Source organism: Zalophus californianus, chromosome 2 (assembly GCF_009762305.2).
Source record: "Zalophus californianus isolate mZalCal1 chromosome 2, mZalCal1.pri.v2, whole genome shotgun sequence".
Taxonomy (NCBI): Eukaryota; Metazoa; Chordata; class Mammalia; order Carnivora; family Otariidae; genus Zalophus; species Zalophus californianus.
In genome coordinates this window covers 152,663,530-152,690,036 of record NC_045596.1, presented here as the reverse complement: position 1 = coordinate 152,690,036, position 26,507 = coordinate 152,663,530, and the positions used below count along the sequence as shown (strand labels likewise).

Below are 26,507 nucleotides of genomic sequence, written 5' to 3'. Positions count from 1 at the left end.
TTCTTCAGGTAACTTTTTAATAATTTTACTTTAGAAACTATGACAAATTAATGAATATAGTTAATAGGTTAAATAAGTATGCATGCATTTCTATAAGGGTTTTAGAATTCTGAACAAGGATAATATGTTTACAGGATAGGAACTAGGAGGCAGCAGGTGGTGGCAATAGAGAGCATAGGCTTTGGAGTTATACAAACCTGGGTTTGAATTCTAGCTCTACCATTTTCTAGTTTTATTACTTTGAGTAAATTATGTGAGCTTTCTTACCATAGTTTCTTTGCTTGTAAAGTGGAGCTAATATACAGAGAATGTTTTGTAGTTTAGTCTGTAATCTATTGTTATAGTGCTTTCAGCACATTGAAGCCTACATGTTTTGGAAAGCTTCATTTTATGGTAAAACCCAAAGACTCATTAGTTCCAACTAGACTACCTAAATTTGTCTAGGAAAATTTGTAGAAAGATTATTGTTTATAGATTTTGAAATGTGGAGGGCATCTTATATATTCCAAATATATGAAAATATTATAGAGGTTGAACAAAACATTTTCTGCTCTTCTGACTATATAAGGTCTAATGGTAAAGAGAGACTTGGTATAGACTATCAGATTAGGTTATAAAAATGGGTATTGGTTTAATACATGAATTTGGTTCTGGACATAGTAGTCCTTACTGTGTATTAAACCCATCAATTCTCTTACAAAAAAAAATTGGAGTAGGAATACCTTTGTTTTTAGTATCATTAAGTCAGTATAACTCCTTTAAAAAGCAAATAGGGTACTAAGATGCAAGTCATCAAGATATTTGAACTGATTTGTGTTCAATTTTTGTCTCTGCTTTGTAGTAGCTTTGGACTTCGAACAAGTCACTTAACAAGTCCCTTAGCCTTGGTTTCTTCATTTGTGAAAAGGCAGTAAATAACAAAAAACCTTGAAGGGCTGTTAGGATTAAACTTATAAAGTAGCTAGCAAAGTGTATGGCACACAGGAGGTTAATTTCAAACGTTAATTCTATTCCAAATATCATTTCTAAATGATCCTAAAGAGAAAGTACTAGAAGGATAATGTATTTGTTCCAAGTGACCTTGCATTCCAGGTGTAGGCTCTTGGGACATTCATAATAATGGCATAGTAAGCTATCACTGCCCTCTTCCCAGAGTTGCCTATGCAGTCTAGATATTTTATTGGCAATAAGATTGCTTCTGTTTAAATTCCATGCATTCTGGGGAGAGCACCAAAGTGGGCAATATCTTCTAAGAGAAAGCTCTAGTTCTTTGAAGTAAATAATGTTGCAGATAGTTGTTTGTTGCATGGTTGTCATATCAAGACACTGACACCACTGACAGAATTGTCAGACAGTTTGAGAGTGTAAAGTTTCTGTAATGGCAAAGGGCATGGAAACTCAGCAGTTTCTACCCTTCCAGATGGAAGTAGATTCTCGGGTTCTTACAAGGGCTCGAATCTGCTAATGATACCTTCTGTCTCTGATCTTGGAATGTATCTATCAACTTTTACCAGGAGCAAGTAATTGGAGCAAACAATTGAAGCACATTTTTGAGTGTTCACTGTGGGACAGGGTGAATTGAAAGATAATTTCTTAGGGCTAGCATCTTTCTCCTGGCCTGTATGTCAAGTCTGCCTTGGGTTCACTCCTGTACTGATTTGGTGAATCATAATGAGTGCCTGTAATAGAATAGTATATGGCAGTGAGCTAGGATACCACAGATGAGAGAAAGTACAGAATCTGGGTTATTTCAAATATGATTGTTTACAGTCAGTTTGCTGTTCTTTCATTGTAGGTATAAGATTCTTTGTACTTTCATTGAAATTGGGACATGTTTAAATAAATGAAATAATGTGTCAAGTCATTAAGTTGGAAAGAAAAGATCTTTGCTAATATGTTTATTATTTCTCTATCTGTCCCTTCTAAAACGTAGTCATCTATACACAAACACACAACTAAATTTTTATGAGTTCTTAACTTAAATTTTTATGAGTATCTTTTCCCCTATCAGTGGCTTTTGATCGAAAAAAAAAAATCTCATTCCTGAGTTTCCTAAACCATTTTGAGCTGTCCAAATTGCTAAGTAAATTTTTGGGAGCTGTCCAGCATGGACAACAAATTGTTAGTAACTGTCTTTACCAACCACACATTATTAGGTATTTATGACTGCAGTAGTAATGAAAGAGATCTGAACAGCCTTTCCCCCTATGCTGGATAATTAAATACAGTTGAATAGGAAGGAGACAATTTAGTGAAAAAAGCACTGAAATGGGGACAGGAAATTTGTATTTTGCTACTAACTAGTTTTGTAACTTCTTTATGTTGGTTTCCTCTAGGAAGTAAATTTTTTTCCCTATCCATTTTATAAGGTTGTTAAGATCAAATGATGTGGGATGCCTGGGTGGCTCAGTTGGTTAAGCGTCTGCTTTCAGCTCAGGTCATGATCCCAGGGTCCTGGGATCAAGCCCCACATTGGGCTCCCTGCTCAGCAGGGAGCCTGCTTCTCCCTCTCCCTCTCCCTGCCACTCCCCCTGCTTGTGCTCTCTCTCTCTCTCTGACAAATAAATAAATCTTTTTAAGAAAGGTCAAATGATATAAATGGTATGTAAATTTAAAAACTTTGAAAAGTTAAAGTGCTGTGTGAATGCAAAGCAGTAGTCCTTAGTCCTTGTTGCCTGTCACCCTGTTTAACTTTAGTTAGTGTGTGGAACAAGCAATCATCTCTTTATGATGATGATCACTTGTCTACTCTTTTTTTTTAAGAATGAGAGAGAGGGAGCCCACACACTCGAGTTGGACGTGGGGGTGGGCAGAGGGAGAGAGAAAGAATCTTAAGCAGGCTCCATGGCCACCCAGTGTAGTGCCTGATGCAGGGCCCGATCCCATTACCCTGAGATCATGACCTGAGCCGAAATCAGGAGTCACTTAACTGACCGAGCCACCCAGATGCCCCTACTCTTTTTTTTTAAGAAACTAGACTGCTCTAGGATAATCAGAGGAAAAAACTCTTGGGATTGTTTGTGTTTGCCTCCATTTCTTGTTTTCTTTTGTCATCCTCATTAAAGATTTTCTGTAGCATGGAAAGCTGGCAGCGGGATACATCCTTCAGGGAATGCAGAACCTAAAAGCTCAGTATCCTGGTATCTTTTATGATTCATTAAGAACAAAGCACATTTGAACCAGTCTTCCTGTTATCCAAACCCAAACTGTAACTTAAAAAAAAAAACACCTTTTTAAAAAATTTTTTTATTGTTATGTTAATCACCATATATTACATCATTAGTTTTTGATGCAGTGTTCCATGATTCATTGTTTGTTCATAACACCCAGTGCTCCATGCAGAACGTGCCCTCCTCAGTACCCATCACCAGGCTAACCCATCCCCCTCCCCCCCCCTCCCCTCTAGAACCCTCAGTTTGTTTTTCAGAGTCCATCATCTCTCATGGTTCGTCTCCCCCTCTGACATACTCCCCTTTTCTTCCTCTCCTGTTATCTTCTTCTTTTTCTTTTTTCTTAAAATATGTTGCGTTATTTGTTTCAGAAGTACAGATCTGTGATTCAACAGTCTTGCACAATTCACAGCGCTCACCGTAGCACATACCCTCCCCAATGTCTATCACCCAGCCACCCCATCCCTCCCACCCCCAACCACTCCAGTAACACTCAGTTTGTTTCCTGAGATTAAGAATTCCTCATATCAGTGAGGTCATGTGATACATGTCTTTCTCTGATTGACTTATTTCACTCAGCATAACACCTCCAGTTCCATCCACGTCGTTGCAAATGGCAAGATCTCATTCCTTTTGATGGCTGCATAATATTCCATTGTGTATATATACCACATCTTCTTTATCCATTCATCTGTCGATGGGCATCTTGGCTCTTTCCACAGTTTGGCTATTGTGGACATTGCTGCTATAAACATTGGGGTACACGTACCCCTTTGGGTCCCTACATTTGTATCTTTGAAAAAACACCTTTTTATTATAGATAATTTCAGTTTCATAGAACTATAAGAGCATAATGGACACCATATACCCATTACCTATCATCCAGCTTCAAAAATTATCAACTCACAGCTAGTTTTGTTTCATTTATGACTGTATATCCAACTGGTTACTTTGAAGCAAATCTCAAACACCATAGTTTCATCTATAAATATTTCTGTATATATCTCTAAAAAGTAAGAACTCTTTCAGAATGTATAAGTACCATCTTCATCACTTCCTCCATACCATCAACTCTTCAGTTAATTCAAATTACTCTGATCATTTCACAATTTTTTTATAGTTGGCTTTTCAAATCAGGATTCATATATTGCATTCAACTGATATATCGCTCAAGTTTCTTTTAATGTATAGTTTCTCCTTCCCTTTCTTCTCTCCTTTTCTCTTGTAATATGTTTGCTCTGTAGTTTTCCATAATCTGTTTTGCTGATTGCATCCCTGTGGTCTTGTTTACCATGTTCCTCTGTCTCCTTTTTTGATTTTTTTAAAGAAAACTACAGGGCGCCTGGGTGGCTCAGTTGGTTAAGCGACTGCCTTCGGCTCAGGTCATGATCCTGGAGTCCCGGGATCGAGTCCCACATCGGGCTTCCTGCTTGGCGGGGAGTCTGCTTCTCCCTCTGACCCTCTTCCCTCTCGTGCTTTCTATCTCTCATTCTCTCTCTCTCTGAAATAAATAAATAAAAAATTAAAAAAAAAAGAAAACTACATAGGCACGTAATATCTGGTTGTCACTCTTTGTAATTTTGGCATCCATTCATGATCATCTGCTAGATTGATAATATCATTAAAGTTTGGCAAAATGGTGATACTCTAATTCTGCATTCTTCATTTCTTAGCTGGAATGCTTTTATAAACAGAAATTTCCTCTTATTGACTATTGGGCTACAAAGTTACTCTCATTTACAGTTTGTATAAGAAAGACACTCAGATAGTGGTCTCTAAATATCATTTCCAACTAAACAGAACCAGTGCTCTCTAAAGAAATCTGATTCAAAGTTTGAGGCAGAATTCTTTTTTTTTTTTCTTTTAAAACTTTTTTTTTTTTTTTTTAAAGATTTTATTTATTTATTTGACAGAGAGAGACATAGCAGGAGCAGGAACACAAGCAGGGGGAGTGGGAGAGGGAGAAGCAGGCTTCCCGCTGAGCAGGGAGCCCCATGCAGGGCTCAATCCCAGGACCCTGAGTTCATGACCTGAGCCAAAGGCAGAAGCTTAATGACTGAGCCACCCAGGCACCCCTGAGGCAGAATTTTAAGGAAAGAGTTTCTCTGGATCATACCAGAAAGCAAGGAAGCTATGACAGGCTACTAGGGTAGTGTCAAAAACCAGGAGCTACCTTGAAGAGGCTCCCACTACCAAAGACAGTACAGTTAGAGCCCCAGTAGGAAGAATAATAACCGCAATGGATTGAAACATATCAAATATGTTAAATCCATGAGTTTATAATGATACTTAGGGAAAAAAAAAAGACTTCATTGGTCACCTTTGAAGGATGTTTGGGAATGAATTCATTATCTTAAAAACTAATAAATACAGGAGAATGATCAAGTATTTATCCTGTCTTTCTTGTACAAACTATTGATACTACTTTAATCATTTTTAGGCCTATTTGTGGACAAAGCTAGGAAACTTTTTTTTTTAAGGAAAGTACATCATGAGTTTATACTGATACTTTCAATTCGAATAATATTGCAGAGTTTTTATTTAACATTTTAAAATCTTGTTTCTCTTTTTTCTTATACTAAAGCTTTGTATACATATACATTATATAATTTAAGAATAATAACATTACTAACAATATGATTACTGAAAGCAGTTTGATTTTTTTTTTTTTTTGTACTTCTTTTTGTCCTTAGGGATATAACTCACCAAGGACATACAGTCAAATTACTGTATTTTATTTTATTTTTTTAAGATTTTTATTTATTTATTTGACAGAGAGAGAGATAGCAAGAGCAGGAACACAAGCAGGGGGAGTGGGAGAGGGAGAAGCAGGCTTCCCGCTGAGCCGGGAGCCTGATGTGGGGCTCCATCCCAGAACCCTGGGATCATGACCTGAGCCGAAACCAGACGCTTAATGACTGAGCCATCCAGGCACCCCCAAATTACTGTATTTTAAAGTTAAATATTTCTGTGTGGTTAAACTCAATACACATTTAGATTCATATGTTTCATTTTTTGAGGAATGATTTAAAAAATTTTTTTTGGTTTAACTTTCTTTCTAACTAATTGTGTTTTAAATCTTTGTAGATAGAACAAGATATATTCAGAGAAGTCTAGTTTCTGGCCCTTTCCCTTCTACCTTGTTCTTTCCTTCCTCTTAAACATAGTCATTTAAAGTTTTTTGTTTATTCTTCCATTAAAGAGTTGTAAATACAACATAAAATTTATATAAAATGTTTATGTAATATCTGTCCATGTATATTCTTTCACCTTTCTTTGATATAGCGTCATATTATGTTTCTTCTATCTTTTTTCATTTAACAATATATCATGGATATTCTATAGTAGTATTTATAGATATTGCTCATTAAACATTTTTTTTAGAAATGACTTTTAGAAATAGAAATTTTTAGAATACAGACTTCACCATTCCAACCCTTTTATTTTTAGGTGTATAGTTCAATGGCATTAAGTATATTCATCTTGTTATGCAATCATCACCACTATTCATCTCTAGCACTTTTAATCTAACAAAACTGAAACTGTACCAAGTAAACAGTAACTCCCCATTCTCCCCTCCTCCAAGCCCCTGGCAACCACCATTTTTCTTTCTCTCTGAATTTAACTACTCTTGGTACCTAATATAAGAGGAATCATACAATATTTGTCCTTTTGTGACTGGCTTATTTCACTTAACGTAATGTCTTCAAGGTTTATCCATGTAGCATATGCCAGAATTTCCTTCCTGTTTAAAGCCAAATAATATTCCATTGTATGTGTATACCACACTTTGTTTATCCACTCATCCATCAAACACTTGATTTGATTCTACCTTTTGGCTATTATGAATAATGCTGCTATGAACATGGGTGTAAAATACCTGTTTTAGTCCCTGCTTTCAATTTTTGGGGATATATATACCCAGAAGTGGAATTGCTGGGACATATGATAATTCTATGTTTAATTTTTTGAGGAACCACCATACTGTTTTCCATAGCAGCTGCTCCATTTTACATTCCCATCAACAGTGCCACAAACATCCCAATTTCGCCACATCCTTGTCAACGCTTGTTATTTTCTGGTTTTGTTTTTCTTTTCTTTTTTTTTTTAATAGTCATCCTAGTGGGTGTTAAGTTGCCCTCATTTTTTTTTTTTAATCCAATTACTATTGATGGACATTTGGGTTGTTTTCAGTCTTTTTCTTTTGAAATCAAGGCTTGTCCTTATTCATCTTCATATGCCCAACACTCAACACAGTGCCTCACACATAGGAACTCTAAATAAACTGCTAAAAAATAAAATGTTTGAATTAATTAACAAACTTTATAAACTAAGTCCCGTAAGAGATAATAGTAGTCTTGGTCATGTTTATATTATACCTGAGCGCTTAATCTCCTTTGGTTGTGAATAAGAAGTGTGCTTGATGGGGATGGTAATCCCAATACCAAAGGTACCATGTAACTATGAACACTCGTATTTTACTTTGCCTTTTGAGGGGTGGGGAGTAGCTAATCAAAGTGACTCAGAGCTTTGGGCATTGTGTGTTTGTACTTATAAGTGGTGTAATTAAGCAAAAGAACAGAGCAACCCATCTTTCCCATCTCCAAGTCTTTAATGTTCTTTCTACCTTAAATATTCTCTTCTTGATCTTTGTCCAAATTGTAATGGTTATACTTGATCCATTATTAAATAGGAAAAAAAAGGAGTGGATAACATTATTTATGGTATCACCCTGTTTTTGTTAAAAAATGTATATGTGTGTGTTTATGTAGAGTAAGTGATCTGGAAGGATTTTCATCAAGGCCAACAGTGGTTTTCCTGAATTAGCACAATTTATGTTTTCTGTGTCTTATTAATGTTTGTTTTTTTTTTTTCTGTAAGAAACACATGCTTTTAAAATAGTAAAATTAGTGCAGAAACTTTATTTTTAATAATCATTCTTTTTTGTTTAGTTCTCAGTTACAGTGCCCAGGAGTTAGTATTTATTAAATATATTTTGATTCAGCGACTGAAACACAAGGAAGAACTTGGTAAATGCCACAAAAAAAAGGCATAAAGTGCTAAGGGGATTTAAAAGAGAGAAGGATCTTCTACTAAAGGGATCAGTTGTAGAGAGTATTTGAATGGGTCTTGAAAGATTTTTTTTTTGTCTTTTGTAAGAGAATAGTGTAATATACTCCTATGTAGTAGTAATTATTAACATTTTGTGGGTAGGCTTTTTAGAAAATGAAATTTGATTGCAATTCATGGTTTATATCGTCAGAATACATGCATTATCAGATTTACTTCCCTTATTGTCTTTTGTTTGGGTTTACTATTAAAAAGGTGGTTTTCCTGAAGCAAACAACCATCTAGTGAAGTGGCTTGAGAAGTCTATTGTGTGACAGGGAAACCAGTCAGGAATTAAGAATCTTCTAAATTGAAAAATGTACATACAAGCAGTGGAGGATTAATAGCATTTAGTTATTTCTGACTTTAAGGAAATAAATAGCTTTAAATTTTTTCTTTGATTTTCTTGTGTGACAAATCACTTTAAAGGAATACCTTTAAAATACTTATTTGCAGTAGAAGTGTGGTAGAATTTTGTTTGTAAGGTTTTATCTTTTGAGAGAGATCATAATTCAGAACTGTTCATGATGTTTGAAATACTAAAACTTCCTTAAAAGTCTAATTTTATGGGCTTCTCTGGGAATTCCCCTTTGACTTAAGAAGATAAACGTGTTCCTCTCATAATGGCAAATTTCTGTAAACCAATTTACTGAAATATTGTTGGAAAGTATTTAGTACACTATCTCAAGACATTTTTTTTAAATTAAGATTTGTAGAAGAAAAGTCTGTAGGATTAAAGGTGTTTTTCAACCCTAGAATTTTTTAATACAAAATAATTCTTAAAGTTTTAGATCTTATTGAGAATTTATTTTTACAGAAAAGGAGTTTTTTTTAAATCACTTGAAATTATCTTAAAAAGTTGTTTTTGAATAACTTCTTATTCTAATTTGGATCTGAAATAGAATGAATACAATTTTTTGAATTTCCAAGGCCATTCCACATTTGGTTTCACATTTAGTGAATTTAGTCATAATATTCCCAAACGCAGTAGGGTACAGTTTCTATGGTTACCAGACCCTTTGTAGAGTGACAAAGATTGGAATTCTGATTCTCATGAGTCAAATTTTGGCCTTTGACTCTGTCCGCTTTTCATACCCCTTGCTAAGCTTGGGCTGTTGCTGTGCTTGAAGGCTTGTCAGCTATCAGGTTCCTATGGTAACAGGAATGGAAATTTGAAAGAAGAAAGAGAATGGGAGCACAAAGGCTTGGTTGATTTGAATTTGAACAAAGAATGGAAGTTTCCGTGTAGAGCACCTTTGTTGTAGAAACCAGAAATTTAATTTTAGAAAGTTACTTTTCAGTTTGTAAACTTCCTATACCCTGGTCTTGATTTAGTGAACAAAAAGTATTACTATTTAAGGAGGTACACAGCGGGAATCTTTAAAAATTTAATCAAATTGTTTTTCTGTTTGATAGAGCTTTAATAGTATTATCTGATATATTCTCAACTTTACAGTATTCGGGCTCCCTCTTTTAACTTTGATTTTGCTGAGGTTAAAAATTGTTAGAGTTCAAACCAAGGCAATTTGCTTATTTGAAAAATACTAATATTTCTGTTTTTATATAACTGCTTTATTGAGGTATACTTAGTGTACAACAAAGTTGACCCATTTAAAATGTTCACTGTTTTGACACATGTATATACCGTGAAACCATCAACACAATCAAAATAGAGAACATTTCCATTACCTCAAAATGGCCTTGTAGTCTATCCGCCTCTTCACTCCCTGCTCCAAGCAACCACTGATCTGTTTTCTGTCACTGTGGATTAGTTTTCATTTTCTAGAGTTTTATATAAATGTAATCATACAGTATCTACTTTTTTATGTCTGGTTTCCTTCACCCAGCATAATAGTCATCAGTACTTTGTTTTGCTTTTTAATAACATCATTCCAGTTGACTTTCACTTGTTGAGAACAAGGCATTCAAATTCAGCAGGGTTCCTTAGGCCCACCATATAGGACTGCTATAGCTCTGTTAACTTGCAACTCTTCTCAAATTCCTTTCTCTCTCTCTCTCTCTCTCTCTCTCTTAAATTCCCTTTTAAGCTTTTACTGGGTCCTGTATGCTAACAATTTTATATACTATTTATATGTTATTAAGACCATTTTACAGAGGAGAAACCTGAGGTTTAGAGAGGTTATGTGGAAAAAATTGGTTAAGTTCAAGGGCTCTAGATAGGAATGCCAGGGTCTTGACTCTTGGGTCTGTCTTTGTAGCTCTGGGATCTTGGGCAAGTTACTTAATTTTAATGTCTCATTTTCTTCATGTGTATTATAAAATGTGATTAATAATTATCAGAACGTTTAAATGAGATAATGTGTATAAGGCACTTAACTGCCTATCTGTTTAGTGCCAGTAAATGCTGCCAGCTGAGATACACAGCACAGGGTACTTATAGCTGATAAGTGGCAGGAGCATGAACTTGTAGCTTTAGGCTCATTGCAGGCAGCACAAAATAATCACTCAAATCAATTTTATAATTCATCTATAATTCACAGATGGAGGTTTTACTAACATAGTAACATAACAATATCGGATTGGTTGGTATTTTATGTGTTGCTAAGTACCAAGCAAGTTTTGAGACTTAAGACATACATATGCATTTATGTATGATGTATGTACCTACATCATCAACATGTGAATATAATAACATTTTTAACTTTTAATTTTTTAAAATATTTATTTATTTGACAGAGAAAGAGCCAGCGAGAGAGGGAACACAAGCAGGGGGAGTGGGAGAGGGAGAAGCATGACTTGAGCCGAAAGCAGATGCTTAACGACTGAGCCACCAGGCGCCCCTTAACTTTTTTTTTTTTAAGATTTTATTTATTTATTTGGCAGAAAGATACAGAGAGAGAACAGGTAGGCAGAGAGGCAGGCAGAGAGAGAGGGAGAAGCAGGCTTCCCACCGAGCATGGAGCCCAATGCGGGGCTCCATCCCAGGACCCCGGTGTCATGACCCAAGCCGAAGGCAGTCGCTTAACCAACTGAGCCACCCAAGTGCCCCTGAAGTTTTATAGTTTTTATATTTTACATTAAATCCATGCATCATTTCTGAGTTAATCTGTATAAGGTATGGTTCATTTTCTTGTCTATAAGTATCCACTATTCAGCACCATTTGTTGAAACAACTGTATATCCTTTCACCATTGAATTGCTTTTGCTCCTTTCTCAAAAATTAATTGTTCATCCTTATGGTGGGTTCTCTATTCTTTTTTTTTTATTTTTTTAAAGGTTTTATTTATTTATTTGACAGAGAGAGAGCCCAAGCAAGGGGAGAGGATAGGGAGAAGGAGCTCCCCGCTGAGCAGGAAGCCCAATGTGGGGCTCAGTCCCAGGACCCTGGGATCATGAACCCAGCTGAAGGCAGATGCTTAATCAAATGAGCCACCCAGGCACCCCTTCTCTATTATGTTCTATTGATCTTTTGTATCTGTCTCTCCACTGATAACCACACTGTTTTGATTACTGTTAGCTATATAGTAAGTCTTAAAATTGGATAGCATGATTCTTCCCAATTTTTTTTCAAAATCTGTTCTTTTGTTTTTTTCCATATAATTTAGAATAAACTCATCTTTATCTACTAAAAGTCATGCTGTGTTTTGGGAGAAATTTCATTAAATCTGGAAATCATTTGGGGGAGAATTGGCACTTTAATGTTGAATCTTCAACCCACGAACAGTGTTGTTACTTGTTGAACTGAGTCCTCCTAAAATGTGTATCTTGAAGTTCTAACCCCCGGTACCTCAAAATGTGACCTTATTTGGAAATAGGATCATTACAAATGTAATTAGTTAAGATGAGGTCATACTGGAGTAGGCCCTAATTCAATATGACTGATGTCCTTAGAAAAGGGAAATTTGGACACAGACAGACACACAGAGGGAAGATGATATGAAGAGGCACAGGGAGAATGCAGTGAAGATCGGATGTATGCTGTCACAATCCAAGGAACTACCAGAAGCTAGGAGAGAGACTAGGAGCAGATCCTTCTCTTGCACCTTCACAGGGAACATGGTTCTGCCAACATCTTAATCTCAGACTTCTAGCTTCCAGAAATGTGAGACAGTGAATTTCTGTTGTTTAAGCCGCTCAGTTTATGGTACTTTGTTACAGCAGCCCTAGCAAACTAATACAGTGTGTGTCTGTTCATTTATTTGTATTCCTTGATTTATTTTGTCATCACTTAACAGTTTTCTGTATATGAGTCCTGTACATGTTTTGTTGAGTTTACACCCAGGTGTTTCTTTTTTCTTTCTTTCTTTTTTTTTTTTTTGTGGTTATAAGTGTATTGTTTTAGTTTTCATGTGCTCTTTATAAATAGAATACAGTTTTATATAGAAGTAGAGTTAGGCCAGGGCACCTGGATGGCTCAGTTATTTGAGCATCTGACTTTGACTCAGACTGTGATCTCTGGGTCCTGAGATCGAGCCCTGTGTGGGGCTCTGTGCTCAGTGGGGAGCCTGCTTCTCTCTCTCCCTCTGCCCCTCCCCCTGCTTGTGCTCTCTCTGTCTCTTTCTCAAGTAAATAAATAAAATCTTTAAAAAAAAAAGAAAAGAAATAGCATTGGGGTGCCTGTGTGGCTCAGTGAGTTAAACATCCAACTCTTGATTTTGGCTCAAGTCATGATCTCTGGGTCATGGGATTGAGTTCTGTGACTGACTCTGCACTCAGCAGGGAGTCTGCTTGGGATTCTTTCAGTCTGCCCCTCTCCCTAGCTCATGTGTGCTCTCTCTCCCCCTTTCTTTCAAAATGGACAAATAAATCTTTAAAAAAAAAAAAAGAAATAGAGTTGGGGTTTTTTGGTATGTTTTTCTTACATCCTGCAGTCTTGCAGAACTCACTAATTCAAGGAGGTGTTCTTTGTAGATGCCTTGGGATTTTCTATGTAGGCAGTAATGTTAACTGCACAGAGGAACAGTTTTATTTCTTTTTCCAATCTCTACACCTTTTCTTTCCTTTTCTTGCTTTATTGTGTGTTGGCAGGATTTCCAGTACCATGTTGAATAAGAGTGGTAAGAGCAGACATCCTTCCCTTATTTCCAATCTTAGGGGTAAATATCCATGTTTTGCCATTAATTATGATAGCTGTAGGGTGTTTGTAGATGTTCTTTATCAAGCTGAGGAAGTTACTCTCTATTTCTAATTCTTTGAAAAGTTAAAATCATAAGTGCTTTCTCTGCATCATTTGGTATGATAATGTGATTTTTCTGTTAGCCTGTTAATATGGATTACGTTAATTCACTTTTGAATATTGAACCAGCCTTGAATTTCTGGAGCAAACCCTATTAGGTTGTGATATATAATGCTTTTAATATATATTTGGATTTGCTTTGCTACTATTTTGTTAAGGACTTTACATTTATGTTCATGAGAAATAGTCTGTAGTTTTCTTCTTTTGTATTATTTTTGTTTGGTTTTAATATTAAGCACCCCTTGCTTCAAAGAATTAGTTGGGATGTGTTCCTTTCTTTGCTATTTTCTTGAAGAGATTGTTTAGAATTGGTGTTAATTATTCTTTAAATGTTGTTAGATTTTATCTATGAAACCATCTGACCTCAACATTTCTTTTTCTAGAGGTTTTTAACCACAAATTCAAATTCTTTAGTAGTTACAGAACTATTAGATTATCAGTTTCATCTTGGGTGAGTTTTGGTAGTCTGCCTTTGAGGAATTGGTCTACTTCATCTAAGGTGTCTAGTTTATGTGCATAGAGTTGTTTGTAATATTCCCTTACTGTCTTTTTAATGCCTACAGAGCCTCAGTGACATCTCTTTTATTCTTGATATTGGTAATATGTGTTTTTCCTTTTTCTTTAATAGTCTTATCAGAAACTTATCAGTTTTATTGGTAGTTTCAAAGAACCAGCTCTTATTTGAGATTGAATCTGTAGATCATGGTAGGGAGTATCACCATCTTAATAACATTGTCATTTAATCCATGACTATGGATGTCTGTTTATTAGGTCTTCTTCAGTTTCTTTCAGTAATACTTCATTGTTTTCTGTCTTGCACCACACTGGTTAACTTTATTCCTAAGTATAGGATGCTATGCTTTCTTTCTTTCTTTCTTTCTTTTTTAAGATTTTATTTATTTATTTATTTGAGAGAGCAAGAGAGAGCACATGAGATGGGGGAGGGTCAGAGGGAGAAGCAGACTCCCCGCTGAGCAGGGAGCCCGACGCGGGACTCAATCCCAGGACTCCAGGATCATGACCTGAGCCGAAGGCAGTCGCTCAACCAACTGAGCCACCCAGGCACCCAAGGATGCTATGCTTTCTTTTTGATGCTCTTAAAAATGGAATTTTTTCTTAGTTTCCTTTTCTATTGGTGATATTTTAAAATTTCATTTAATATATTCCTGGAATGTAGAAATACAGATGAATTTTGTCTTAATTAATTTTGTATCCAGTGTTCATAGTAAATTCATTTATTCTAATGGTTTGTAGATAATCTTGGCTTTTCTTTGTAACAGATTTTATTAGTCTGGTTCTATTAGAAGACAGAAGCACTCAATTATTTAAACAAGGAAAGAATTAATAAGCTAGTATAGGAGAGTATTTATAAGATAGAGAGCTCAACAGGGTTCTCTGGGGCAGAGGGACAGTCTTGGAAGGTACAACCAGACACCAAGGCTCAGACCTTAATTATAGGTGATGTAGTCGCAGCTCAATGGATGGCAGAGAAATTCACCGGGTTGGCTGGGCCAGAGCTGGTCCATACTTGCTGGGCAAGGAGGAAGCAAGTCTTAAGGACATGGGCAAGTGTTAGCTGGTGATTGAGCAAAAAGAGGGAGTCAGGGCACTGCTGCAGGTAGGAGGCGTCAAGCATCCAATGTCCATATTGGAAGGGCTGCAGGAAGGGGGTCACCAAGCTATCCTGTGATTGTGAGGCTACTGAAAGACCTTTCTGGGCACATGGTGGGACAGAGCATCATAGATTTTACATTTGCACTGCTGCCTGACTGTGCAGCAACCACAACCAACAAGGAAGCCCTTTTGCCCTGCAGTCTTCCTCCAACACTCTGTTGAGAAAGTTTAAACTCATGCTTACTATAAAGGAGAAATGGTGAAATGAATCCCATCGATTATCATAGAGCAGGTATTGAGGGGTGAATTTGGAACAGAGAGAGAAAAGTTTGGTAACTGGAACACAAGTCAGCTATGAGTAATGATAGTTTCTTTCTTTCTGATCCATGTACCTTTAATTTTTGTATTTCTTTCCTTCTAATTCTTTTACCTTTTATTTCTTTTTCTTTTCTTACTGCCCTGATGAGGACTTTCAATACAGTGTTAAATAAGATGGTGATGACAGGTACTTTTGCCTCATCCTTGATTTTGGGAAGCTTTCAGTAATTTACCACCACGTATGAAGTTTGCTGTGGTTTGATGTATGTACTTTCCAGAAGATTTGAGGAAATTTCTTCTTACTCTGCAAAGAGTTTTCGTAATAAGTGGGTGTTGAATTTCATCTAATACTTTTACTACATCTGTATTATTAGTGGATCATGCGATTTTTCCCCCCTTTTTCTGTTAATGCCATTAATTACATTAACTGGTTTTTCAGATGTTAATCAGTGTTCTATCCTTAGGGAAAATAGTTCATTTGGTGTGGTGTATTACTCCTTTTTTACACATTCTGGATTAATTTACTGATACAAGTTTTATATCTATGATCATGAGGAATAATTTTTCTTCTTAGATAGTTCCTGTTGGGTTTTGTTATAAAAATTAGGATGATGATTTCATTAGATGAATTGGGAAAGATTCCCTTTTCCCCCTTTTTAGGAAGAGTTTGTGTGAGATTACTGCAACTTCTTGATTTGATGTTTGACAGATTTTTCTAGTGAAGCCATCTTAGCCTAGAGTTTTCTTTGGGGGGAATCATTTCTAATAATGGATTAAGTTTCTTTGTAGATAGAAGATAAACTTTTATGAGTTTTGGTAAATTGTGTTTTTTTTCCCCAAGGCATTTGTTCATTTCATCATGTCAAATTTATTTATTTTTTAAGATTTTATTTATTTGACAGAGAGACACAGTGAGAGAGGGAACACAAGCAGGGGGAGGGGGAGAAGGAGAAGCAGGCTTTCTGCTGAGCAGGGAGCCCGACGCGGGGCTTGATTCCAGGACCCTGGGATCATGACCTGAGCCGAAGGCAGCCGCTTAACGACTGAGCCACCCAGGCGCCCATCAAATTTATTATTTATGGTATCTACATTATTTTTCTAGTAATGTTCTCTCCTTCATTCCTGATATTGATAATTCAAGTTGTTTCTTTTCTTGTTATTGCCTTCCTTATACATCCCTAAGTTTGGCCATTCCTTTTCTAGTTTCTTGAGATGGAGCTTAAATCATTGATTGTTTTCAGGCTTCTTTTCTTTTCTTTTCAATATTTTATTTATTTAGGGCGCCTGGGTGGCTCAGTTGGTTAAGTGACTGCCTTCGGCTCAGGTCATGATCCCGGAGTCCCGGGATCGAGTCCCACATCGGGCTCCCTGCTAAGTAAGGGAGCCTGCTTCTCCCTCTGACCCTCCCCCCTCTCATGTACTCTCTCTCTCTCATTCTCTCTCTCTCAAATAAATAAATCTTTAAAAAAAAATATTTTATTTATTTATTTGACAGAGAGAGACACAGAGAGAGAGGGAACACCAGCAGGGGGGAGTGGGAGAGGGAGAGGCAGGCTTCCTGATGAGCAGGGAGCCCGATGCGGGGCTCGATCCCAGGACCCTGAGATCATGACCTGAGCCGAAGGCAGAAGCTTAACTAACAGCTGAGCCACTCAGGCACCCCAGCCTTTCTTATTTTCTGTTATGTGTATATCAGATTGTAAATTTTCTCTGAGTACAGCTTTTGCTGATATTTTGTTGTCTTTATTTACTTTTATACATAGATTATATAATCTATATAATTATATGTATCACTTATATTTCTCTTATGATTCCCTTTGTTAATTATGGGTTATGAAGGAGTTTGTTGTCTAATTTCCAAATTTTCAAGCAGTTGGGTTTGGGCTCTTTCTGTAATTGATTTATACCTTACTTACATTTTAGTCATAGACCCTTCTGTGACTGATTTTAATTCTCTCTGGTTTGTTGTGGCCTGCTTTAGGATCTAGAATATGGCCAATTTTGATAAAGATTCTGTGTGTCTGTTAAATAGGATCCAGTCATTGTTAGACATCATGATTATAAATATGTTATTTAGATCAAATTTGTAATTGGCTTCTTTAGATTTTCTGTATTCTTACAGAATTTTTGTCTTGCTCTTCTGTCACTTAGAGAAGTGTATCAATCTCTCACTCGGAGTGTGGCTTTGTACATTTTCCCTTTTAGTTGTGTCTATTTTTGATTAAAATAATTTGAAACTATGTTAAGTGGTGCATATATGTTTAGATTTACTTTTTAGTATTGGTGAATTGATTCTTTTGTCTTATGAAATGCCCTTTATCTCCGGGAACACTTCTTATCGTAAAATATACTCTTTCTTTTGGTTAGTTCTTGCATTACCATTTACCTTTCTTTTACTTTTAACCTGTTTCTTTATATTGAAAAATGTGTCTTTGTAAACAGCATAGTGTTTTTGTTTTTACCTAGTCCAAAACTCTTTTAGAGCTGTTTTTTTTTTTTTAAGATTTTATTTATTTATTTGACAGAGCATAAGCAGGGGGAGTGGCAGGCAGAGGGAGAGGGAGAAGCAGGCTCCTCAAAAGAGCAGGAAACCCGACACGGGGCTCGATCCCAGGACTCTGGGATCATGACCCAAGCCAAAGGCAGACACTTAACCAGCTGAGCCACCCAGGCACCCCTTACTTAGAGTTTTTAATCCATGTATATCTAATGTAATTACTGTTGTACTTGGGCTAATATTTACTATCTTACTATTTGATTTCAATGTGTCCAAACTGTTTTGCATTTCTTTTTCTCTCCAATCTTGTCTTCTTTTGTGTTATACTGTTTCCCTCTGCTTTACCTCATTGTGCATTCTCTTATTGTTTACCCTAGAAATTATGATATGTACCTATGACTTATAATACTCTTAATAAAATCATTATTTTAACCACTACCCCATTAGTGTTCCCTCTGGCCTCCCATCTTTTCCATTTTATTATTATGCATATTAATATACCTGTGTTTTGGGGGCATCTGGATGGCTCAGTTGGTTAAGTGTCTGCCTTCAGCTTAGGTCATGAACTCAGAGTCCTGGGATTGACCCCACATCGGGCTCCTCGCTCAGCAAGGAGCCTACTTCTCCCTCTGCCTCTGCCTGCTGCTGCCCCTGCTTGTGCTCTCTCTCTCTCTCTTACTATCTCTCTCTCCCTGTCAAATAAATAAAATCTTAAAATATACATATATATCTGTGTTTTGTATGTATTTTAAGACATTGTTATTTTTTATTGGTACAGGGGGTATTCGTTTATATTTTCCCATGTATTCACCCTTTTTGTTGCTTTTAAGTACTTTTGAGTTTTCATCTTTGATCATCTTCCTTCTGTCTGAAGAACTCTTGAGTGTAGGTTTGCTGGTGACTGATTTTTTTGTCTGTCTGAAAATGTCTTTTATTTTGCCTTCATTTATGAAGGATGTTTTTGCTGGCTATAGACTTACAATTTTAAAGTTATTTTTCCTTAGCTCTTTAAGTAAGTCATTCTATTGTTTTATAGTTTTCCAAAGTCAGCTCTGAGTGTTAACTGTTGCTCTGTTAAAGGTAAATTATCTCCCCGCCCCCCCCCATTGGCTGCTTTTCAAATATTTTTCTTTAGTTTTCAACAATTTAACATTTGTCTAGATGTGATTTTCTTGTATTTATCCTTTTTGGGGTTTGCAGAAGATTTTGAATCTGTAGATTGTTATCTTCAATTAGTTTAGAAAATTCTCAGTCATCATATTTTTATATAGTGCCTCTGCCCATTCTTTCTCCCCACCTTTTAAGACTCCAGTTATGCATATCTTAGGCTTTCCCATGTTTTACATGTCTCTTATTTTTTTTAATGTATTTTTCAGTATTGGTCTGTGTGCTTCTGTTTGGATATTTCCTATTACCTTGTTTTTTGTTTTGCCAATCCTGTCTTCTGATAAATCTGATGAGTTCTTAATTCCAATTGTATATTTCAGTTATAAAATTTCCACTTGATTCCAAAATTCTTCATTGTTATTTTCTTGAACATATTTGACATAGTTATATACGGTCTGGTATATTAAGCTCAATAGCTGGATCACCAAAACATTGTAATTTTTTTCTTGGTTTTAATCATATGGTCCTGTCTCCTCTCTCTCTCTCTCTCTTTTTGAAGATTTTATTTATTTGACACAGAGAGAGAGAGAGAGGAGAGAGAGACAGAGAGTGCACATGAGCCAGGTGGGAAGGGGCAGAAGGAGAAGGAGAAACAGACTCCCCGCTGAGCAGGAGGCCTGATGGGGGGCCAGATCCCAGGACCCTGAGATCATGACCTGAGCCAAAGGCTGAACCAACTAAGCCACCCAGGCACCCCATATGGTCCTGTCTCTTGAAATACCTAGTAATTTTTTTTTTTTTTTGAGTGTTAGACATTATGAAATGTTGGTGAGGTTCCAGATGATGTTCTATTACTCCAGAGAAGGTTCACGCTTTCTTCTAATTAGCAGATAAATGGTGGGTCACCTTAATTCCATCAGGGACTGAGCTGAGGTGAGGCAGGGTTACACTTTTGGTAAGTCTCTGCCTCCTTCTGATTTGCCACTGCAACTGGACTGTAGCTATTCAGAGGCTTCTAGCTGAGAGAGTCTGGTATGTTCAGTCCCCCTGGCAGGACTTGAACTCTAATCCATGTTTCTCAGTATGATAAAACTGCCAAAATCTCCACTCTGCTTTTCAGAGGCTTTCTGCTTAGCTTCTTAGCTCCTTCCTCATGCAGCTTCAGAATTTTCAGATTTCTTGAAGGGAAAATTGGCTCTGTGTCAGACTCAATCCTTGGCACTTCCCCTTCTCACCTATGTCTTATTCCTTTCATTTTGAATTTTGTCTGTAGCCTTGTAAGACCACCAAAGCTGTGCTGGTTTCTAGCACCAGCCTAGTCAAAGCTTGATTCTCAGCCTCTTGCCTTATGCCCATATTCAACGAATGCCTCCTTGGAAAAGCAGCTGCACTTATCAGGCCCCTTTCCATGTTTCCTACTCTTTATATTCTTGGTCTCTCTAGTTCTTTTGCTTCAACAGTTCTTCAGTAGCTTTAAATAGATGTTTTAAAACTGTTTTTTCTGTATTTTAAAATTGTTCTTAATGGAAACATTGGTTTAACACAAGCTACTCCTTCATCCTTGGGAGTGATGGTCACATATAGTTTATTGTTATATGTTGGGTACCATGTCCATTATACAGTTAACTCAGTTTCTTTAAGTGACTCTTGGTTTTCTGACTGCATCTTGTATAGGAGGCCTTTGGAAAATATTTTGTATCAGTGTAAAAATTGATTGATTCTTACTCAATAGAAAGGCTTAGTGGTGAGAATATCTGTTACCAGATCAAAATCAGCAATGACTCGGGCGCCTGGGTGGCTCAGTTGGTTAAGTGACTGCCTTCGGCTCAGGTCATGATCCTGGAGTCCTGGGATCGAGTCCCGCATCGGGTTCCCTGCTCAGCAGGGAGTCTGCTTCTCCCTCTGACCCTCTTCCCTCTCGTGCTATCTCTCATTCTCTCTCAAATAAATAAATAAAATCTTTAAAAAAAAAAATCAGCAATGACTCTGAAACTATTATATAAATAAGTGAAAAAATATTTAATAGTAAAAAACTCAGATGCATACTTATTGGGATATTTGGTCTATTCCTGTGGTTATAATGATTATTTAAGCATGGTTTTATGTCTGGGGCCACTATTTTCTCCTTTTGTTTCCTTAGTATCAGTTTACAGTGTTAGTTCTGTTTATGTCATGTGATATCAGTTAAAAAAATTTTTTTTAATGTAACAAGAACAGGAAAATATGAGACAAATGTGAGAGATCCTTCCCTCTCCCTCACTCTCAGAATAACTACTGCTATGTATAACTACTTCTCTTCCTCCACTCCCACTCCCTTTCCTCTTTTAGCATTTTGTCTGCTCTCTCCTGTTGATACTTGTTAGTTGAAGAAAATGTAGAAATTGAAATACATAAAAAGAAGAAAATTAAAATCTCTTATAATCCTGTCACCAAGCAATAATCATTTTTTCAGCATTTGGCACATATCTTTTATGGATTTTCTTTCCTATGTAAAATGGATCATACTGTGATTCTCAGTCCTGCCTCTTCATTAATACCACCTCTAACAAATAAAATACACGTATAGATTCTGAAATACACCTCAGTCTTAACCAATTCAGAATCTTTAGGGATATAGAAGAGGATTTTGTTTCAAAAACCAAAAACTTTCCTTCAGAAATTTTAATAACCTTCAGAAATTTTTAAAATGGGAAAAAAGAATATTGTAATATTCTATATTGGAAGCTTTAACTTGTATACAATTCTTTCTCTAATTATTCAATTTTAACTTTTTCCTAGCCATTCCACCCAATGGTGAATCTGGATTGTTCTCGGGATTTTCGGCCATTTCTTTGTGCACTCTATGCTCCTATTTGTATGGAATATGGACGTGTCACACTTCCCTGTCGTAGGCTGTGTCAGCGGGCTTACAGTGAGTGTTCGGAGCTCATGGAGATGTTTGGTGTTCCTTGGCCTGAAGATATGGAATGCAGTAGGTGCGAAAATCATAGATTTTCATGGATCATTACTTAATGCTACAGTATGTTTAAAATTACTTGTCCTCTAGTTCATCAGTTTTAAAAAACTTTTTTTGAAGTATATTAATCTTAATTTTGAACAGCAGTTTCATGGCCTCAGAATTGTTCATTTCCTTAGGAACTTGAAATCACTAAATGAAAAGATAGAAAAGGAAAAAAACATTTCAATGAAGAAATTTTTAAAAGAATTAAAAACAATCAAGACATAAAGTTGATTTTTCTTCCCTCAAAAAATTTATTTTCTGGTTATACAAGTAATGCTATTAGTAATGCAATTAGAAAATATAGAGAAGAAAATAATCATTGCCTCAGCATTATATGTCTTTAATGATGACTTAGTGGAAATTAAATATTTGTATGATTTAGACGTGTTAATGGCTAAAGTAGTTCTGTCAACTCTTTTTTTGTCATGAATTAACAAACCAGAATTAGGAAATGTCAGATACTTTTCAGATCACTTCCAAAATATAGATTATAAGCATTTCCTAAAGATTTGACAGTGTTTACTAGACAGTCTTATAGATTTATATGAGAGAATGTTATTGTTAGTAATAATGTATAGAGTAATACTGTATTTCTTATATAACAATGTACCTTTTTGTATTGTGAAATGTTTCAGAAATAAGGAATAATAAGATAAATGCATATGTACTATTGTTGTCGAACTTTATCCAGTCTTAACATTTTGTGATACTTGGATTAGTCACTTTTTTTTTTAAAGAAATAATACAGGTAGAGCTGAAAGTTCCTTCCTTGGTACCCATCTTGATTTCATTCCCTTCTTTCCTCCTCAGAGATGAGGTAATAATTATGTTGACTATGTTGTTAATCATTTCTATATTTGTTTTTATACTTTTACTACATAAATACATATCTATAAACAACATTAAAATTTTTAAAATATATGTATATTTATATCTGTAGGTTTGGTTCATTCCTTTTAATTGCTATGTAATGGACTACTATATTAATATTCCATAGTTACTTAGCCATTTCCTATTGATGGTCATTTAAGTTATTTCTGGGTGTTTGCTGTTATCAGTAATGCTGCAAAGAACATTCTATTCTCCTTCATATTAAAATTAATTTTGTCATCTAAAAATAGCCCTTGGAGGTGGGTAAAAAGCAGGTGTTGTTACTCTCATTTGGCATTTGGAAAAACTTCAGAAATAAAACATATCAGTTTCTTATAGTCAGTTCACTGACATTTTGCTTTCTCGTATTTGTCTACTCTATTTCCCACTTGTTTAACCTGTTTCCTTATCTAGTCCCATGTAACCATTCATCCACTTTATCCCCAAATATGTGGAAGTGTTTACAGTCCCTCTTTTAGAAGTTTGTTAGTTTCTTGGTGTTTATAATAACAGTTATGAATTACTTGGGCAGGAACTCTATTTTATGTTTCTTGTAGCTAACTCCCATTATTTAGTGGTCTTTTTATATTAATAGTTTATATGCAAGTATAGAAATCTCATTATCATCTTCTTTATTTTGATGGGATTAAATCTGTTTTATGTCCTCACTATTGCCTGGCATTGACTAACTATAAAACCTTAAATTCTGGCAAACCGGTCTTTTATAACAACCTTTCATTCTTTACATCTCTCCTATTCTTGTTCCTATTGATCTTGAACTACCTGGACACTCCAAGACTTTGGGGTTTTTTCCCCCTCTCCTAATATCCCTCTTCCTAATCTCATTTATTTCCTTACTTAAACTTTGTGGTCTGTCACTTGAAATGACGCTCTTGCTAGCAATTTCAACTCATTCCTTCCACTGAACTTGTTCAGATTTCCAACTGGATTGATTCAACCCATTTCTTACAAATTAATTGTGCTGTATATTTAAGATGCCAACCGTAGCAGTTCTGTTTGCTGTTTGTCTTTGGCAAATTTCCAGATTGGTTGACAGAATAATCTCTGTTTATTCCTCTCAGCACCTCTGTCAAATCTGTATCACTCACTTCAAACCCATATTTCACCTTTATGCTATATTTCATACTAATTCTCCTCAACCTCAGCTTGCCCTCTTTTCATGAAAATCATTTAAGCCGTCATATGTGAACTGTTCTGGTCTGCTATTTCTCAGACCAATTATTCTTAATTTCTTTTTTTGGATCCTCTTCCTCTTACTACCCCTTGAGTATTGGTGCTTTCCAGAGTTCTGTTCCTATTCTTTTTGATTCTATGTGCTTTCCCAGGATGATCTCATCTCACTCATTTTAACTCTTACTCATCTGCTGCTGACTCCTACACCTAAATCTATAGCTTTGACATCTTGCTGAGTTCCACATCTGCATATCTAGCAGCCATTGGAAATCCTAGCCTGCATTTGTCTCAAATACCTCAATTTCAATATGTCTAACATTGATTTTCCTTTGCTCATTTTTTAATTCTCTATAAGTCATCTTCTGTTCCTCCTTCATTGACTTTAGCTCCCACATCCAATCAGTTGTAAAGTGTATTGCTTTTATCTAACTAATTTCATATCTGTCTCATTCCCACTACCTTAACTAGCTTTATTTCTTTTTAAGATGGGTTTTATTATTTTTAAGTAATCTCTATACCCAACATGGGGCTTGAACTTAGAACCTGGAGAATAAGAGTCACATGTTCTACCAACTCAGCCAGCCAGGTGCCCCTGCCTTATCTGGTTTTAGTTCTGTTATTATTTGAATCAACTAATATCTCTGCTCCCATTTTTGCCCAAGTCTATCTTCTACACTGCTCCTAGTCATCTTTCTAATTACCTGGGTTAGGTCTATATGAATATGTTTATTCAACAATCATTAACTCAACAAATATTAATTGGATGTGTCCTGTGTGCTAGGCATTAGTCTAGATGCTAAAGATACGTAGTGAACAAAATATAGTCTTCGTTCTTATGGAACTAAAATTCTAGTAGTGGTGGGAGAGATAACAAATAAATAGATAATGCCCAGATGGTAATGAATGCTAATAAGAAAAAGAATAGGGTTGGGTGGAAGCAGAAGGACTCTTTTCTATGGCAATATTGGGGAAGGCCTTTTTGATAAAGAGGCATTAGAATAGGGACCCAAACGAAATGAGAAACAAATAATCCAGATATCTAGGGAAGAATAACCTAGGCATAGGAAACAGCAGTTAGTGCAACTGCTCTGAAATGGAAGCATGCTTGGATTAGTCAAAGAACAAGGGAACCAGAGAATCTGGAGCCAAGTAAGTTAGGGAGAATGGAAGGATATCAGATCAGAAAAATACTGGCAGTAGGGTCTTTGTAGCTCTGATATAGAATTTTGATTTGACTCTTAGTGAGGTGGGAAAGCGTTAGAGGACTTAGAGCAGGAGAGACATGATCATGAGCACAGGAGTGGCATGGCTGTAAAGGATCACTGACTGCTGTGTGGAAATGGAGATCAATCGGGAGACACTCTAGAAGTTCAGGGAAGAGGTATTAATATTAGGCTCAAACTGCACAGAGGCAGTGGAGGAAATGAGAGGATGTGTCGTAAGGTACAAGGATAGAAATTGCTGGTAGATTGTGAGGTATGTATTAGAGGGAAAGGATTTCAAGGATGACCCCAAGGTTTTTGGCCTGAGCAACTAGAAGAATGGAATTACCACTTATGGAAATGGGGAACCTTAAGGAGTAGAAATCAAGAGTTTGGTTTTTGGAAAGGTTATAGAGTGAAGTATATATATATAGTGAGTAGCAATTGGGTATACAAACACAGCCATAAAAGCATAAAGTATAACTTTGCATGGTTTTAAATTTTATATCACTGTTCTCTCTCTCTCTCTGTCTTCTGCAACATGCTTATCTCTCCATCCTGATCTCCTGTCACAAGTCATGCACACATCATGCTCCAGCAATATTAAACTACCCTCTTCAAATCTCTTTGCCATTGCTTGCATTTCTTGCTAGAATACTGATTGGCATACCACCGGAACTGTCAAGGACTGACTCAAAATCCTGTATTGAGGGTCTTATTTTATGAAGTTTTTCATAATCTCATCCTTTGGAAGAATTAATCCTTTGTATTATTTTTATACTTCATATAGAGTTTGTTTGTTCATATATCCCACTGCCGAATTTTGTATTTACAAGTTTGTATCTCCTTTTAGACTGTAGGATAGAAAGCCTGGTTTTTTGTCTTTTTATGTTTAATGCCTGACATACTGCAGGATATAAACAAATGCTTAAATGCAATAAGTTTCTCTCATTTAGATTTATAATTCCAAGTCCAATGAAGAAAATAGATTATATTAGAAAATAAAAGATTAATCAGCTACAGCATAAGGTTATGCATGTTTTTGTCAAACTTAATAAACGATGGTTTCTTGGAAACTATTTGATGCATATAAACTATTAGACATCTAGTTAGTGGGTGTCTGAAGGCTTAGGAACTGATACAGGCAAGAAAATTGAAGATGCAAGAAGTTCATGAGAATGGTATCCTTACTCGTGTCTGCACCACAAACCTGTTTTGTCCTGCAGCT

General features: G+C 36.1%; 1 protein-coding gene across 3 annotated transcripts in view; it reads left to right on the top strand.

Annotated features, from left to right (window-relative positions):
- Positions 1-26,507, top strand: part of FZD3 (frizzled class receptor 3) — a 103,243-nt gene that overhangs the window by 9,821 nt on the left and 66,915 nt on the right. For all 3 annotated transcript variants that reach the window (XM_027599574.1, XM_027599576.1, XM_027599575.1), the window contains exon 3: positions 21,791-21,987. In XM_027599574.1, coding sequence (XP_027455375.1) covers positions 21,791-21,987 — 197 coding nt within the window. The remainder of the gene's footprint in view (positions 1-21,790; positions 21,988-26,507) is intronic.